This window comes from Lathamus discolor, chromosome Z (assembly GCF_037157495.1).
Source record: "Lathamus discolor isolate bLatDis1 chromosome Z, bLatDis1.hap1, whole genome shotgun sequence".
NCBI lineage: Eukaryota > Metazoa > Chordata > Aves > Psittaciformes > Psittacidae > Lathamus > Lathamus discolor.
The window spans coordinates 16,157,519-16,174,365 of record NC_088909.1 but is presented as its reverse complement, the minus strand read 5'-3'; the positions used below and the strand labels follow the sequence as shown (position 1 = coordinate 16,174,365).

The 16,847-nt window shown below is 38.3% G+C and overlaps 1 protein-coding gene across 1 annotated transcript in view; it reads right to left on the bottom strand.

The window, feature by feature from the left end:
* Window positions 1–1,636: 1,636 nt before the first annotated feature.
* NKD1 (NKD inhibitor of WNT signaling pathway 1) overlaps window positions 1,637–16,847 on the bottom strand; it is a 137,285-nt gene continuing 122,074 nt past the window's right edge. The window contains exons 8-11 of the mRNA XM_065662620.1: window positions 8,678–8,825; window positions 7,584–7,668; window positions 2,968–3,098; window positions 1,637–2,218 (exon numbers count right to left, since the gene is read on the bottom strand). Coding sequence (XP_065518692.1) covers window positions 1,644–2,218; window positions 2,968–3,098; window positions 7,584–7,668; window positions 8,678–8,825 — 939 coding nt within the window. The 3' untranslated portion in view covers window positions 1,637–1,643. The remainder of the gene's footprint in view (window positions 2,219–2,967; window positions 3,099–7,583; window positions 7,669–8,677; window positions 8,826–16,847) is intronic.

Below are 16,847 nucleotides of genomic sequence, written 5' to 3'. Positions count from 1 at the left end.
CCCTAATCATAAAGGGCTTATGACAATGTGGGATAATTACATTTTACAATATATACTATAGACAAAATACCACAACATTTTAAATAATTAAAACCAAAAGCAAATACTTTTATAGAACAATTATACCTTGATGTCAGGAGTTCTCTAATGTTCCAAAAGCAACATAGGTATTTTTCAGTCACTTTCTACCTGCAAAATGGTGATCTGTACAAAACACAACTGAATGTATTACAGATGTGGGCCCCATAGAAACTAGAATTTGACCTAGAACTAGAACTACTGACCCTTTTTTTCACTTTTCCGGTTTACTTTTGACCTTCAAATTTCTCAGCAGCCAGTAAGGTCTTGTGAGTATGGTCTCATTCTCCTTCATGGAATGGAAGCCCTACAATATGGAAAAAGTAAAAGAGGACAGAATGATTGTGAATGATGTTTTTTTACATATTGAATTTTCTCAAAAATCTGTAGGTGCTGGGGAAATTTAAATTGGAGCCACCTAAGAAAATGCCATTGCATATGCTTCTAAAAAGTCACTGTTGTGGAAAAAAAAAAATACAATGTTAATATTCAAACCACAGATTTCTAAAACACAACAAAATGTACCTGAGAGTGTGCATATTTATATATATATATATATTTATATTTATACTTTATATATATTTGCCAACATTTAAAGTGAGAAAGTATATTTTCCTCAATTCTTTCTCAAAACAAAGAACTGTGGATTTAAACAAAACAAAATCCTAAGCAACCTCTCTCCTTCTCAAACCCCCAAGAACTGTACTTATGGCCCAAGCACTGAAGTTTAGTGATGCTTTTGAAAAACCCATTTCACATCCTCCTCTTTTCAAATGGTTACTCCAAACAGAATGGAGAGTAAGCAAGAGAAAAAAAAAAAAAAAAAAAGAAAAAAAAGAAGTATATTTAAATATTACCCAGTATATAACAGACTATATTTGTGTCAGTGAAGAATCTCCAAGAAAATAAAGTGTAAGTCATACAAATGTAGCTCTGTTGACAAGTATAGCTAATATTTCCTTGTAATTATTAAGATAATTTGAAAGGAAGTGAACACAAACAGGCTACATGAACGCAGTATATTAAAATTCCCCTTCTGTAGCACATTACAATCAATAAAAAGAAAATAAAATCTGAATAATACTAGAGGTAGCAGCTGTTTGTATTTTCCATTATTCCGAGTATCTCTGGAGTCCAACCCTTCGAACATTGCTCCCCTGATAGAAGGCTTGTGTGCGATCAGCCGACATACAGCAGAGTGGTAAGCTAGATGTCTGCAAGAGTATTTGAAGTATATTTCCTACTACAGTGGAAGTAGTACTTTTAAAGAAGTGCGTTGATGACCTGCGTTAAATCACAGCTCAAAAATCTATGGCTGTTTGCTGTTTTACAGCCACTTAAAAAAAAATGAAATAAACCCACAAGGTGTTTAAGTAAGCTATGCCATTCCACAACATATAAATAGGGTAAGTTTCAGGAGTTCTGTATAACCTCTAAAATATATGCTAGCTGAATATTAATGGAGTAACAATAATATTAATCATAGTAATGCCTTAGTTCTGGTATCACAAGAACACATTTCCTTCATATGGGATGATTCTTGGAGGATGTTGGTAGGATCTCTTCTATGTCTGGTAGAAGTGATGGTAGTGGTGGTGGTGCTCGTGGTGGTGGTGGTGTTCATGTCTTTGTATCATCTGTCCAACTTGGCCTTCATATAAAATGACTGTGGGTAGGTCTCTCACATGTTCCTTTTCCACAACTGTCCCTGGAGAATGGAAGGTTTTGCACATTTGGTGATTCTCCTTTGCCCTCTGCTTATGCTTCTTGTAGACTTGTTGAGATTGCAAGGGGAGGTAAGGAAGATTCTGGCCCACCCTTGCACTAGGGGAAGCCATTGGCATGGGTGCCCCTTGAAAAGGTTTATTTCTAACTGCCCTTCCAGGATGCAGAGGGGCAATGTTTTTGCCCTGGGCCTTGGGAGACCTCACAAAGTGCTTGCTGGAGTCCTGGTTCCGCAGCCTCTGTTGGATTTCTGCAATCTTGGCATATGAACTTTCAGCCAGATTGATGTGGCTTGGATCCACCACTTGAGATTTCCTATGGTGTGCATGGAAGGTTTCAGGTTCATGAGAACGGGATCTAGTCTGATTCACAGCTCTGCATGGCGGGTCATGTTTTTGAGCTGCTGGAGGAGATCCTAGGAAATAACAAGCTGAGTTAGTCATCTAGTATTTCAAAGTTTTAATTAGTAGCATGCAGTTGGCAGGGATAGCATTATTGGCAGAGTGATTTTTTCCTAAGGAAGTGAATGCAATTATAGCTGTCTAGTTTAATTACACTTAATAATTCTGGCTAGTAAATAATACACAGACAAGTACATATCTATATAGGAGTGAACATCTGTCTGTATGTATAAAAGTCTTCATATTATCTTGCCTTGGTCATCATCTATCTGAAATTCACCAAAATAACTGTGAGTGGAATAGCAAAATCCTGGCAAAGGACAGGGAAAGGGAGAAAATTTAAATCTCTTTAATGTGGGGACAAAAGCCAAAATTCCAGGTATGAACCCACATTCTCCTATTTTTTGGTCAGTGGCAAGTACAAAATATATGCTGGTATCATCTTGGGAACAAACTCTAACATCCAAAAATCAGTCCTCGCCTCACCCATAGACTAAACTTAATTATTTAGATGTAGAGATTGTTCTCCTAGGCTCACCTCCAAGTTCAGCTACATAAACAAGCACTTCAAAGCAGGCTTGCAGCACATTAGCCACTCCATTGTGATACCACCTTCACTAGTAATTATCTTGCAGTATTCACACAGTCCAATTCCTTACAGTAAGTCACTACAGACAAATCACACAGGTTCACAATTCACTGCCTCTGATGTGGAACGTGCAACTGAAGACAGGAAAGATGAAAAGGTAAATTACCAAATTACCTGGCCCAAACTTTGATGTGTAGTTTTCTATTCCTGCAAGATCCAAATAGTGGTTTCTCCTTTCAATGTTCTCATCAACACAATGACGATAGCACCCACTTTGCTCTGGATTGTTCTCACTCTGGTGATATCTGTCAGCAGGAAGCAAAATTACTGTTCAGCAGAACTTCTTTAAAGTTGTTATCACCATCTGCAAATCAACAACTGATGGCCCCTTTGAAGTGACATGAGTTGCTCACAAAGAAACAACAAACGCTTGAAATCCTGGATGACCGGATTTGCTAACTTGATAGGCCTGAACTGACTGTTCTTTCCCCTCATATAAATCGACCCTGATGTTGCAAAGCAAGGGAGGCCTTCAAATTGCATTACGCGTGCAAAAACAAATAAAACCCTTCCTAGGGTTTATTATATCGTGACTTAGGGCCAAACCATTTAACCCAATCCGGAGATGCCAAAGAAAACCTGCTCTTTGATTCATGACTGTTCCCACCACTGTGAGGAAGCACTGGGGCAAGCCTCATGTCAGGCTAGTCATGCGTACCTGCTGCAGAAAGGCAACAGTACAGGTTTAGTAACTAGAGAGAGCCTGAGAACTGAAGGTGTTTGTAGGGCACCCAGAGATAACTGCCACTTTCCAAAATACAATTAACAGGGTCAGGTAATAAACTGGCTTCAGAATCTCGACTCCTTTTCCTGCTCAGATTTGCAATTTTATTTATAGTAGAACTATTTCCTGAGAATGAATATCTGAAATGCCATTCATTTATGATGCAGAATAAAATCAGGCAGAAGTTTACAGTATTGTAGCCCATAATGCCGAACAACTTAATTCAGCAATTTAAATGGATGTCTGCAGATATGAACAATATTTTCAATATAACAAACGGGATAAGCAGACAACTCTTGAATAAGTTGCTGCCTGGCATTCAGATAGTTCAGTTTCCAAGGCCACAAGATAGGCTTTGCTATTTCCCGGTAAGATTCCACTGATGTCAACCTTAGACCAGAATTTGGCCTTGTATCCTACACCAGTTGCTAAGTCTGGGCTCTCTACTGTATGGTGCCTAATACTCCGCTTTAAGTCTATTAACACATTTCCAGGTTTCCAAAGGCAGCTGATCCCACTGAGCTTTGGCACTAGCTGCTTTCCTGGTCTAGTGTAGTACGGTTCAGGGACATTACAGAACTGAGTCCCCTGTGTCACTGTCAGATAGAGGTCTGCAGTATCTTTGATAAAAGTCACAAGACTTGACCTACCTGGAAGATGATTTTTGCTCTACTTTGATAGAGTCTCCTGAATGGAGGAGAGTCTGCCTGGATAGCAGGTAAGCTTTAAAGACTCTGAGTCAGCTTGAACTCCAGAAGTGACATGCTGTACTGTCAAAAATGAGGGAATGTCCAGATATCCCTTATTCTTTTGTATACATAGCCAACTCAGTACCTTTCCTGCCCCAGACATACCTTTACGAGTTGTTACACTTTCACAGGTACACCTAAAAGATCTGTGGGGCTAGACCGTGGGTAATTTGAATTGCCAGGCACGAACTGCCTGTGGAAACCACTGGGACTTGCACACACATGCTGCACACAACACACAGTTAACCCAGAAAAAACACAACTGGGTTTGATTCGACACAATAAAGCTACACTGTATACAGCAGTGTCCTTTGAAAATGAAGTTAGCAAGGAACCTGGTTTTTTTTGTTACTGTAATAAATTCTATCTCTCATCAAAACAATAAACTATGTCAGTACTGCCACACTCCTGAATTCCAGTAGCTTTCTTACATGGAAGATGCCATTCAACAATATTTAGGCAAAAATAAATGGTGAAGCAATTATATACTGATGAGAGCTGTGCTCTACTGTCACAGAGAACTTTAAGTCAGAGAACTAAAGTATCTGACATCCAGCCCCATGATGCTCCCCTGTGTACACATGGGAAGATGGAAGACACAGGCATGCACCAGCCACGCATCAAGCACGGTGTGCAAACATATACAGTGTTGGTACTGGTTTTTTGTTTGGGTTTGTTTTTAATTAAAAAGGCATCTGCTTAGGTGTTTGTGGAGTGTACAAAAGCCCTTTCTAAAATTTTCAGCTTGGGGTATCATGCTGATGGTAATAAGAACACAACGATATAGAAGCGAGGGGAATAGCACAGTGACAGAGCCCAGGGTAAAAAAATGCAAGGGCATTTCCTGAAAGCTACGCTCATTGATAACACAGAATTTAAGCCAGTCAGGAAGAAATCACTTCAGCGGGGAAAAAAAGAAAGAGTGAGAATATGTATCTGTGAGTAAAAAAAAGATGTTTTAGAGGCTGATGTGAAATATGAACTAGGATGGCACAAAGATTCTCAACCCACAAAGCTGCCTGCCAGTGCTCTTCCACCACCCATTTTGTACCACACATGCCAGGCAAACTAGCTATGAATGTAGCTACTTATCTTGATACTTGTATTAGCCCTAAAGGGGAAAATTGCCTGTAGCTTCCAGCAGATGAAAAATTTAACCCATCTATCTCCCACCTTCAGGATAAAAATACTTTTATCCATTTTATCTTGAATATTAATCACACCTTGCCTAGAATTCCTAAGTGACTGAATTTCTGAAATGTGTGCACTTCCCACAAAGTCCTCATTGCTGCTTTCAAAGGAGAAGCCTCTGCTTTAATATCATGAGATTCTGTTATGAGCCTCAGGGAGCTTTCCTAAGGGTTAGTAATTTGGCCAGAGTGCACAAACATCCCTGCAACACACACAGTGTGAACAGTACATTTTTTGTCGTGTCGACATTTTATGAGATGCATCAAAACCTGCTAGATACTGACAGTTGTCTGATGCTGATCTGCTCAGCTCAAGATACAGATTTGTTCTGTCTAGGAAACTGCTAGCCAAAGGGATGAGAAGGACACATAGCAGAGCCAAGATTCTACCCCAACATTTGATGCCTCTGTGACTATAGATTTAAGGAAATGGCTGCTGTTCATAAAACCACTACATTTGCAAAACCAGGACTTCAAGGGGATTTTTGCAACAGATTATCGAGCAAAAACCAGGCCTTTAAATTCACACATGGCAAACCTTTGCTAATGGGCAGAGGGAATCTGAATACTACATTGAGGCCAGCAAGCAAAACCATGGAGTATTCTTTAGTTCACAGAAGATTTTGTTCCTAACAGAAGATTAGAAGTCATTTTAGTCTTCTTTTAATCTGAAATTTTATTGTACTGGGATATACTCACTGGGACAACTCACTGGCATTTTTACTCTATCAAAAAAAGGAAGGCACTGTTTTGTTGCCATCTTTAATAAGACTGAATGCTCCTTCTCCTGATAAATGTATTATGTATTTGGACAAATATCCCTAAATCCAAGGAAAGCCAAGAGTGGATTTTTATTTTTTTCTTAAATTTGCAACTGAAGAAATAAATGTAACAAATGATTCAATGTCATTGCTGTAGTACTTCAGTGAACACTTCCTTCTGCCTCAGTGTTAAAATCCTAAAACAGACCAAGATGACCTGTTTGGAGCAACTGCTCTATGTTCAAATCTATCAAAATTATCTGCTTTTGATTTGCTTTTCTATCCATTAGGATACCGAATTCAGAAAAGGAATAGTACACCTACATGTGACTGAGAGAGTAACATTTCTTAGATGTAAAAAATTTTAGTACCTGAAAAATACATTGCAAATGATTATTACATATGCTGAAGTTCAGTGTGGGTAATATCTCTCGGGTAGGTAGAACCCTTGAGAACACGATAAATACACATGATTACACATGTTCAGAGGAAGAAGGCCTGTTCTGGACTGGCATCCAAAATAATACTGTGCATTCTATTACGGAAGAACTAAAACTTTTTTTTATCCAATCCATAGATGGCTGCAAGTCTACCTGCATCTCTTCATAAAAGAAGCCCACTGTGCTTGTGCTTTATTGGAAATGGCTGCACCCTGAATCACAGAGGCTGGAGTCCATTAAAAGACACCAGACGTATTTTTTCAAGTGGTGAAACGTATTCTGAAAAAAAAATAAAAAAAGAGTCCACATTTTCCTGTAAGATTACATTAAATATATTAGTTCTAAGCAAGTAGGCTATTTCCTCATGGGTACTACCAAATAACTAATTCTGCAAAGGAGAAGTTGACCTAAAGCTGACGTGGCAGCAGAGAAGCATGGTTTCTAGCAAGTGGGAGTCAGCAGAGATGGCCCTTTTGCTAAGTCACTGTGGAGGACAGAGAAAGGCAGGAGTTGGCCTCTGTGGAGATTAAAGGGGTTTGGGACACTTTTAGCCAAAGGCTGTGATATAAACTCCACTAGTAGGCACAATATTTGCAGATAGCATCTAAAAGGCACTGCATGTCCTCCAAAGAGCCAACAAGAAAATTTGAATCATCGATCCTACAGATTTGCTTTTGGGGTTTCATTTTAATGTACAAAGTATTCACTCCTGGAATCTGCTGATGGTTCCATAGTGAAAATCCTGTAATTCCTTTGTTTTAACATAATTTTAAAAACTAAAGCAAGGAAGAAAAAAAGAAATCAATGGTTGAGGTTTCCTCAGAGGTACCCAGTGCCTGTTAGGACATAGGGTTCTTTCCCCTTACCGGAGAGAAGCCCGCTGCTTCTTCTCAGAGCTTCTTACTTCTTCATTAACTTTGCTTTCAGCTCTATGCCTGGCACTCTGCAAATCTGCCAAGAGAAAAGGACATTATTCTCACATTACTGTCCTTGCTGATCAGCATAACTAACATGCCACATTGCAAATGCATTTTTCTTGTTGTTAGATCAAGATGTAATGTATTATTTCGTGTACCCTTCTCAAAAGTGCTTTTGTCCACACAACAGATTTTAGGCAGGCATAACCTTGACTATAATACATTAGGCTGCAAGCCATGTGGCAGGTTAAATGGAGCTGCATTCACACTGATATACTTGTCTCTCAAGAAGGCTCAGCAGCTTGGAGCTTCATGCTGTACTAATGCATCACAGAGCTCCCCAGAAGCACAAATTTGCTTATGTCTGCACTTGACTGAGTAGATGGATATATTAAACCTGAGGTAACAAGGCTTTCCTTTTGAGTAAAGTTCCCACATTTTCTACTGTATTATTACTTTAAATTACTTTAAGTATTTTTAGTACTTAACCTACTGAAGCAATTATATAACTATTATATAGTGTGAGTTAGCCATCAGAGTATACATTGTTTTCAGTGGCAGACTCTGCCACTACAGAAAAGTTCAATTTTTATGCATAGTTTCATAAAGGGTATTTATGCTGAATTGCTTATTCTTATACAGCAGCAGTGACAGTTCTGCACTTGCAAAAAACATTTTATACCACTACACCTGTTTTCACAGAAGCTGAGCATTGTAGTATCAGCAGAGTTAAAGTGGTATAAGTTGAAAAGGCCTTAAACCTGCCGTGTACACAAAGGTAATTACATAGCATATGGGCTACTGCTGCTTCCAAAAAGGAACAATCAATCAGGTAATGGAACTCTAATTTGCTTAAGGGACACTGAACGGAGGAGGGTAGACAATTTTGCACCCATAAAGCAGATTCATGGGGTTTCAAATACCCACATAATTATTTGCCTTTATGTATATATTTAATTGTAGTAACAAAATACGAAGTTGTATTTTTGAGGGATTCTTGAAATCTTTTATATTTTTTCCAATGGCTGATTTCACATCCTTACCAGTATGATTTAACAAAATACTCTTTTTCTTCTGACTGCCATCTGGTGCCACAGTAAGTTTCACTCGCAGAGTTTTGCTGGAACTAGGAGAATGATTTACTGATGCATCAACTACTTCATAGATGGTATGAAGCAAACTGGTAATATCCTGTAGTTGGATTGAAACACATAAAGACACACTTGTGAAAATGGTATGAAACCTACAGCTTTGATACAACTATTTTGGACTTGGGACTTATTAAATGTTGAAATAGTCTCAGAAGTCACTGAATATGAAAGAGCTGAATTTGCACAGAACATTACAGTCTACATCACGTCACATAAGATTTTTGAAATGGGGCAAACTATATCAAAACAATAACAACAATGCAAGATATTCAGGCTTTCCAAACTGTGAATCAGCAAACTTGTGTTTTGCCTTCTCTTTGATTTCAGCAGAACCCAGGGATTCTAGGATTCTATGATAACCATTCATACTGCACTAAAACCTGAGTTCACATAACCAAAACAAATACAGCAATGAAGAAAATCTCAGATGTTACAGTCTCATGTGTTTATTCTTGGGATAGTTGAATGGCTGATTATATAGAGGAAAACCAGTAAAAGACGTGGCAGAACTGTAAACCTCAGGTGTGGGAACAAATAATGTCTGAATGTCACTCTAATATATGCATTTTGGGGTCTAACTTATTTTGCAAAATTCAAACCGATCCTAAACTTTCCTTTTTGAAGAGAGATTATTCAGAGATTATTCAGTCAGGCCTATTACAGAACATTCTTCACGTCTCTATGCAGGCAAAGGGAGATGAACAAATGCTTGCACGTCTGGCTACATCAGGAAGGACACTAGCCAATTTTAATAAACCGATTGTTTCAAACAGGAGAAACACTGTTTAGTAGCTTAGAGATCTTTCAGACTGATCTAATCCAGTCAGGCTCAAAATGGGTACCATCTTAAATTGCCAGGATGGAAAGAAGAGCTCTTGGCTCACTACTTTTTCTCAAAGGGATTTCACCCAAATTGATGTTAGGCACTAACCTAAGCCCAGCACATACTGATCACTGTAGGCTATGAAGATCCCATTCAATGTACATATGAGAATTTCTCCATGCTGGTCTTCCTATTTCTTGCACTATTCGTACCTAACCTCCTTCCAGATGCCTGTGAGCACAAAGGAAATACCTAAATCATCTTTTGTTAAGTATAACTGGTTCTGAGGTTTAAGAGTTAGGTCTATAAAAATTCAAAACCCTACAATTTTTCCTTTGCCCAGGGGTCATACCTGTAACCATGGCAGCTAGAAATTTAGTATGCTTTAGTGGGTCCCAGCATTTAAGTAGTCTATATACCCCACAGTCCTCACTATCTAATCAGCTTTAAAGGTGACACAGAAATACTAATTTCTACCCACACAGAATTTAGGGGAATGCTGACCTTATGGTCAGGAAAAAATATTTTAGAGTAGATGATTTTCCAGCTCAACAGGCAGAATGAGTAACTAAATCGCAGAGGGTTCAGGCTTCATGTTACCGTGTACCCTCTCTAACCTTTCTGCACTCAGTGGAATTGTTGCTAGAGTGTTTATATATGGACTTTTACTACCATGTTAGTAGCTGTTTTCCACCCTCTGGACAAGAACCATGGTCTAAAGCTTGAATGAGGGAAAGACTGCTCAGTGACAATCTGGTGGACACCTCACAGCTCTTTAACACATCTCACTTCTCACACTTCCACACTAAGCTGAAACCTAGCCAGACCTCTAAACAGACACAGCCATATCTAAAGGCCAGCTTGAAGGGCTGGAGTTTTATTCATCTATGAGGAAAAAAAGTCAACCAAAGCAAGAACACAGACATACAAACAAAACTTATCTATCTGTTGTTTTATATGCATTCATAAATTATGTTCTAGAAGCATGGTGCTATAATCCTACACCTCGATTAGCCAAACCACCCCTTTCATCAGAATACTTCAGCACCATATTATTCAAAACAGGGCTTCATACACTCAGCACTTTGGTGAGTTGAGCCTTTCCCATACATTCCTTAACAAGTGTTGGTTAGCCAACATGGCATCTTTCCACACAGGGCTACTATCAAGAGGTTATTATCAAATCTTTCTTTCCCAACCATCTGTCCTCTTGCCTTTTTTCAGCTATGCCAGATGTTTGTACAAGCTGACAATCTAATCTATTTTAACTTCAACAGGCAAAGACAAAGTCTTTGCTCCCACTGTCCTTTTACATATTTTTTTCCAATGATGAGGGCTAACTTGCTAACTGGCATACAATCTGCCTCTTGTATTCTCTGAGGGTCTTTCTCAACAAGCTGCTTGACTCAGCAGTTTAAAACATACTTCCAAATGCTGGCAGAGAAGGCCAGATGCAGCATTTGTGTGACACATACTTGGCAAGTCAGAAATATGTGCACATACATATCACACCAGAACAGTATAAATCTGTCAGCCAAACAGGCCCAAATTAACCCAAATCAATGTCCAGGCTCCAAGCAGTTTAAGATGCTGCACAGAGTAATCAGGACACCTTGTGGCCTTATACTCTACTGCCTTTGCATTTTGTTCTGCATTTAATATCCAGCTTCCTCCACAACAACCTGAACTGCTCTGCATTCTGCCAATAAACAAACGTGGTCGTCAGACTGGATATATACCAAGATTGAGGTTAGGGATATTCATAAGTAACTGCCTAATGCTTATGTTGATCTTTTAAATACTGTCAACAACATTTTTATTATAGGATTCATTTAGTTGTGGTCCTAATTTGGGGTTGGGAATTCTAGTAAACTGACAGTTCTGATTTGGTCCAGCAAGTCTGCTTGGGTCATTCGCTAATCTGTCATCTACCGAAGTCCTGGCTGAGTAGGTACCTATTACAAGGCAGCTTGAACCTACTGCTGCTTTCCAGTTATTGCTTCACAATTGCAACATACAAATTCCTGAGGCACTGATCTATTGGGAATGGCCTCTATCAGTGAGCTTTGAGCTGTGACTAAAACTACCTTCTTACAGCCCTTTTTTTGGCAGCTAACATGCTAATGGCTTCTTGGCAGATCAGTAGCTCTAGACCATTAAAATACAAATTACAAAATCTGTATTTTATAGCTATGTCTTTATATACCCCAAAAAGAATTTTCATCTGCCAGGAGCCTTCCAGGAGACTGAGGAAATCTATGTTCTCCTTGAAAGCTGTCCCACTGAACATTATCTATATTTAAATTCCTTAAAGAACTGCCTAAAATTGAGACAGCTTTACGTTCTACACACCAGCTTGGTCATTTCATTGTCCTCAAGAAATTTAGCATCAAACATCACGAATAAAAGCTATTTAAATATTTCTGTCTCCTGGTACACCAACCAGAATATTTCAGAGACCACCTACCAAGGAATCTAACCTTTATGTACCATGGATTATGATTTTTATTAGTCATGTGATTTTGCAACTGCTTTGTTTAAGACTGCTTGGAACTTCCCACACAAAAAGCTTCATCCCACTTTTCTCAAACTTCCTCCCTTTTTAAGTGAAAAATGAACAAAACCAGATTTTTCAGTGTATGCCATTTCTCAAAAATATCATTTGCTTGGGGTTTTTTGGTTTGTACTTTTACACCACTTCTAGTTAGAAATCGTTTTGGATTCTTAAACTAGTATATTAAATGGATAACGAGAAGTAAAAGAAATTATCTTTTACAATAAACATTATATTCAGAGGGGAAGTAGTTTGTATGAATCTAACTTCTGAAGAGCTTCTAGTGTGCAGATTTTCTGCTGGAATAGCTAGTTTAATCAAGTAAGAAAACTGAAACAATCATGTTTTTCCTCAAAGAGGAAAATAAATGCTTTCTGGGTAATCTTCAAATGGCCAGCACATGTCATACCCAGATTTATTCCTCTTTATTGAACATTATGTTTTTCCCAGGCCTGAAGGACTTAGCAGAGTTTAACCTGTATGTTTTTCACATCCTGTTTAATCAAGCAGCTAATACAACAAACAAAAAGTATATTACAATAAAGTATATTGAAAAGAGCAACTTTTTATCGCAAGAAATACTTGCATTAAAAATACTTAAAAGCAAACAGTTGAGGCTACACATGTATGCTGCCTTCAGACATGTATCCACAGAATACTTTACAGATCTCCAGTAGGAGATTAGCAGGAATTTAAAACACTCAGAGAAGCTTATGGGTCTGAAAAAAAGAACAAGAGCAAATTACACTGAAGTATTCTTCATTTGTTACAGAATTTCATTCCTTACAGTGGCTGACGAAGTCCCTATTCCAGGTATTAACATTTTACTTCTAAGGAACATTAGTGGTACAGGGACAACACTATTTTTCCAGTACTATTGTAGCTTGTCATCAGTATGACTAGTTAGCAAACTAGAGATTCTGTAAAGAAAACTAAGAGGCTTTTCCAGCAGAATTAATTTGACAGAATGAGATATTTGCACACACATACATACCTCCTACAGCACCCCAGGAAAAAGGAAGAAATAAAACCAAACCAACCCAAAACCACCATCACCAATAACAAAAAACCCAAACAAAACCAAAACACCAAAACCAAAGCAAAATAACCCTAACACATTTAATAACATCGAAAGGAAACATTCAGTCATTCAGTTTTATTCTTCGTAACTTCTCTGGGAGAGATGTCTTTGTGCCTTTAGCTCCCTTCAAAACTGAAAGAAGTTCAGAAGTTATGTTTTCTCTTAATATTTCTCCCTGACACAAACCCACAAAAACTAACGGTTGAAATGATGGCCCCTCTGCTAGAGACAAAACCTACTATAGCCATTGGTTCTATTGTTCTTTCCTCACCATGAGTTAATACAATGTTGACAACCACAGTGCGATAAGCAATTTTCAAGATAAGGGTCAAGCTGATAAACGGTAGCCCCAAAAGAGCCAGCATCCTTCCCCAAGGCAAACAGCTGGTGCTGAGATCTGAATGAAGAAATAACCTCAAACCTTTTCACTCATTACAGAGGATATGAGCAAAAATAACTAGAAAGGGGGAAAAAAAAAAAAAAAAGAGAGACAAAAAAAACCCAGGAAAAATCAAGTATTTAATGTAAGATAGAAAGAACATTTTTAGCATTAAAAATACATGAAGAAAAGCATCAATATCAGTTCATTAACTTTCCCTCAGAAAAAAAAAAAAAAAAAGTACAAATGTCTTGTTTGTACTTTGTAGTCTGATTTCTACATACAGTGGGATGTTTTTGTTGCAACATCAGCTTTGTTTGATCACAGATGTTTTTGAATCATTCTTATTTGGAGCCTGAAAGGAGCTTCGCTTGCTATCTACTCAACAGCTACTTTAGAAGAATTTCCCTTTTTTCACTCCTCCCAAGCAACCTTGTGTTCTTATTCCTGTGCAGCCACTCACCAAAGAAACTTAATTTTCTAAGAAAGAATTGATTGATTAAAAAAATAAAAAAGGCTCATGTTTATGAAGTACAAGTACATTCAGAGAGCTCAATATAAAAACTCATGGATCAAAACACATTAGTTCAATTATCCAAGTTTCAAGTCGGATTACAAATATCTGTGTGAAGATAATTACAGCGCAGCTGTCAGTTCTAAAAAGGCCTGCAGTACATAATGAATTGTCCTCTTACGGCTTATGGAACGAAGGGAAACATCATTAGCCAAGTTTTGTAATATACACATTAGAGCAGGAAAAGTTATTTCCCACTAAACTAAAGTGACTGAAAATTGTGGTCCTCTATAACAGAAAAAGCAGTAGTTTAACAATATACAGTAATGCCAATTTTATGATTTGCCATCCCAATAATTGTGCTTTCATAATGGGTGTGTCTCTTCAAGAAGCAGCACTAGGTCTGGATTTCTAATTATAAGGACTATGAATAAGTCATGCGGACTCTAGAAGGAAATCAAAGCAGTATTAAGTTCTGAAGATGCTGTTAAGATCCAGAAGAAATTCCACTAAGATGGAATTTGAATGCTCTTGTGGTGATCTGTCATTGCGTAAAGCCCAAGGGAAATTTTATCCAGTAACTAAATCCATATCTCATTTACAATTTTCAAACTTTTTAATGAAAAAAACATTTGGTGCACTTGTAAAATTGCACCCCACCCACGTCTCTTACAAACTTAATTTAACACTCTCTGCTCCTTTGTAAAGTCTCTGGACATGAAGCCCAGTATTTTAAACACAGTAACTGAATCAAATGAAATGGAAGGGAGCCTACAAGGATTTCAGAGAGAGATTCTTCATCAGGGACTGTAGTGATAGGACAAGGGGTAATCAGTTTAAACTTAAACAGGGGATATTTACGTTAGAAATAAGGAAGAAGGAGGGTGATTACTGTGAGGGTGGTGAGGCACTGCAACAGGCTTCCCAAGGAAGTTGTGAATGCTCCATCCCTGGCAGTGTTGGAAAGGGCTTGGAGCACACTGGTCTAGTGGAAGGTGTCCCTGCCCTTGGGAGCGGGACTGGAACTAGATGATCTTAAGGTCCTTTCCAACCCTAAGCATTCTGTGACTCTGTGATTCTGTGATGTAGGTGGGCAAGTCACATCCTTTTCCAGTGTCTATCTTTACCAAGATGAAAAATAGAACGATAAGGCTGACTTCTTTTGGTACAGCACCTCAATATCTTCAGATAGAAATCTAACTTAAGAAATTTCATCTCCCTGTTAAGTCCAGCTATAAATTCAGGAGACATTAAAGTGACATTTTTAAAGGAGAAAAGGTGAACACTAAGCTTTTCTCACCAGAACACTAGACCTTTGTTTAGAAAAGCTGACCAGCTGAGAGCATTTTCATCAGCTCACTAAGCGGCACTGGTAGAGATAGCTCTCTTCCTCAGACTGTCTGTTCTGCCCCTGATCCACCAATGTGCTTTGCATACTTTTAATTCAAAGCATGTGTCCGATTCATTTTAATTCAAATTATTCCCATGTTTAATGTTCACCATTGTTAAGTCCTTTCCTGGATCAGGAGCTGCTTAATAAACTACAGTATCAGGCCCACTACGTTGAATGCCAGTCTCTCCAGGGCTAATAGAACAACAAATTCTATGTCACATGAAGAGACTAAAATTCCTCTTTAGTGGCCAAGATTATCTACGAGCTGCTATCATTAGTCATTCTTGCACAAACAACTCTTAAATTTCATCTGGATTAAACAGAAGACAACCAACAAGATAGATGATACAATGGCACTGGAACAGCTTGCAAAAGAAGTGTGTGACATAACTGAAAAACTCTGCAATGGTGCATGCTATTTGTTTCTATCTTTCGTCACATGTAAAAAGCTGAAAATTATCAACCTATTTGGTCCCCTGGTTAAAAGATTATTTTTTTTTTTTTTGGCACAGGCTCAAGCCTGAATGTGGCGACCTCCAGACCTCAGAGTAGTATGATTTTCAATCCCTGAACAGATTTGGTTTCAGTTAAGCCACAGCCTGCTCTTGGAGCAGGGAGAGCTGGAATTTGGCTGTAATACATTCTCTAAGTACAGTCAAATTAAGCTCTTTGGTGTACCACATAATCATGAATAATTATTATATACATACTTGAAAGCATATTCTCATTATGTTCAGCACATGGAACTCCCACTGGCATTAATGGGAATTCCATGCCTGAATGTAAAGGACACCCATGTGCGTGGGTTTGGGGTTTGTTCATTTTTGCCCTATTCGTCAAGAGTCATGATAATCCTATAATGAAGACTAAGCCTTGGGTCTCGAAAGATCTGGGTTCAATCTGCCATTAGGTTCTTGTGAGACTTCAGGCAAGTTATTTCATTTTTCTGGTCTCTGTTCCCCATACATTAACAAATACAGTACTACTTCCTCATTCCACTCGCCCCTTCTCCTTAACCTCTCTCTATATATCTCATCTTCCCACTTGAAACTCTGGACTTGGCCCATAACTTTTCATCTGCTTATTCTCTTGCATGAGGGACACAAACTTGACTTGATTATTCCAAGCACTATCAGAGTAGAGATAATAAAAAACCCTAGTAATGATGCTTATATACATATTAAAAACCCTGAACATCCACCACATTTGGAATTTGTTCATAAATGTCAGAAGAGATCTGCTTCAGTCTTTTAGGAAAAAATTCTGCCCTCATTTGGAGTCTAAGGCCACTACTCTTTCAGTATTTACCCTGTTCCTT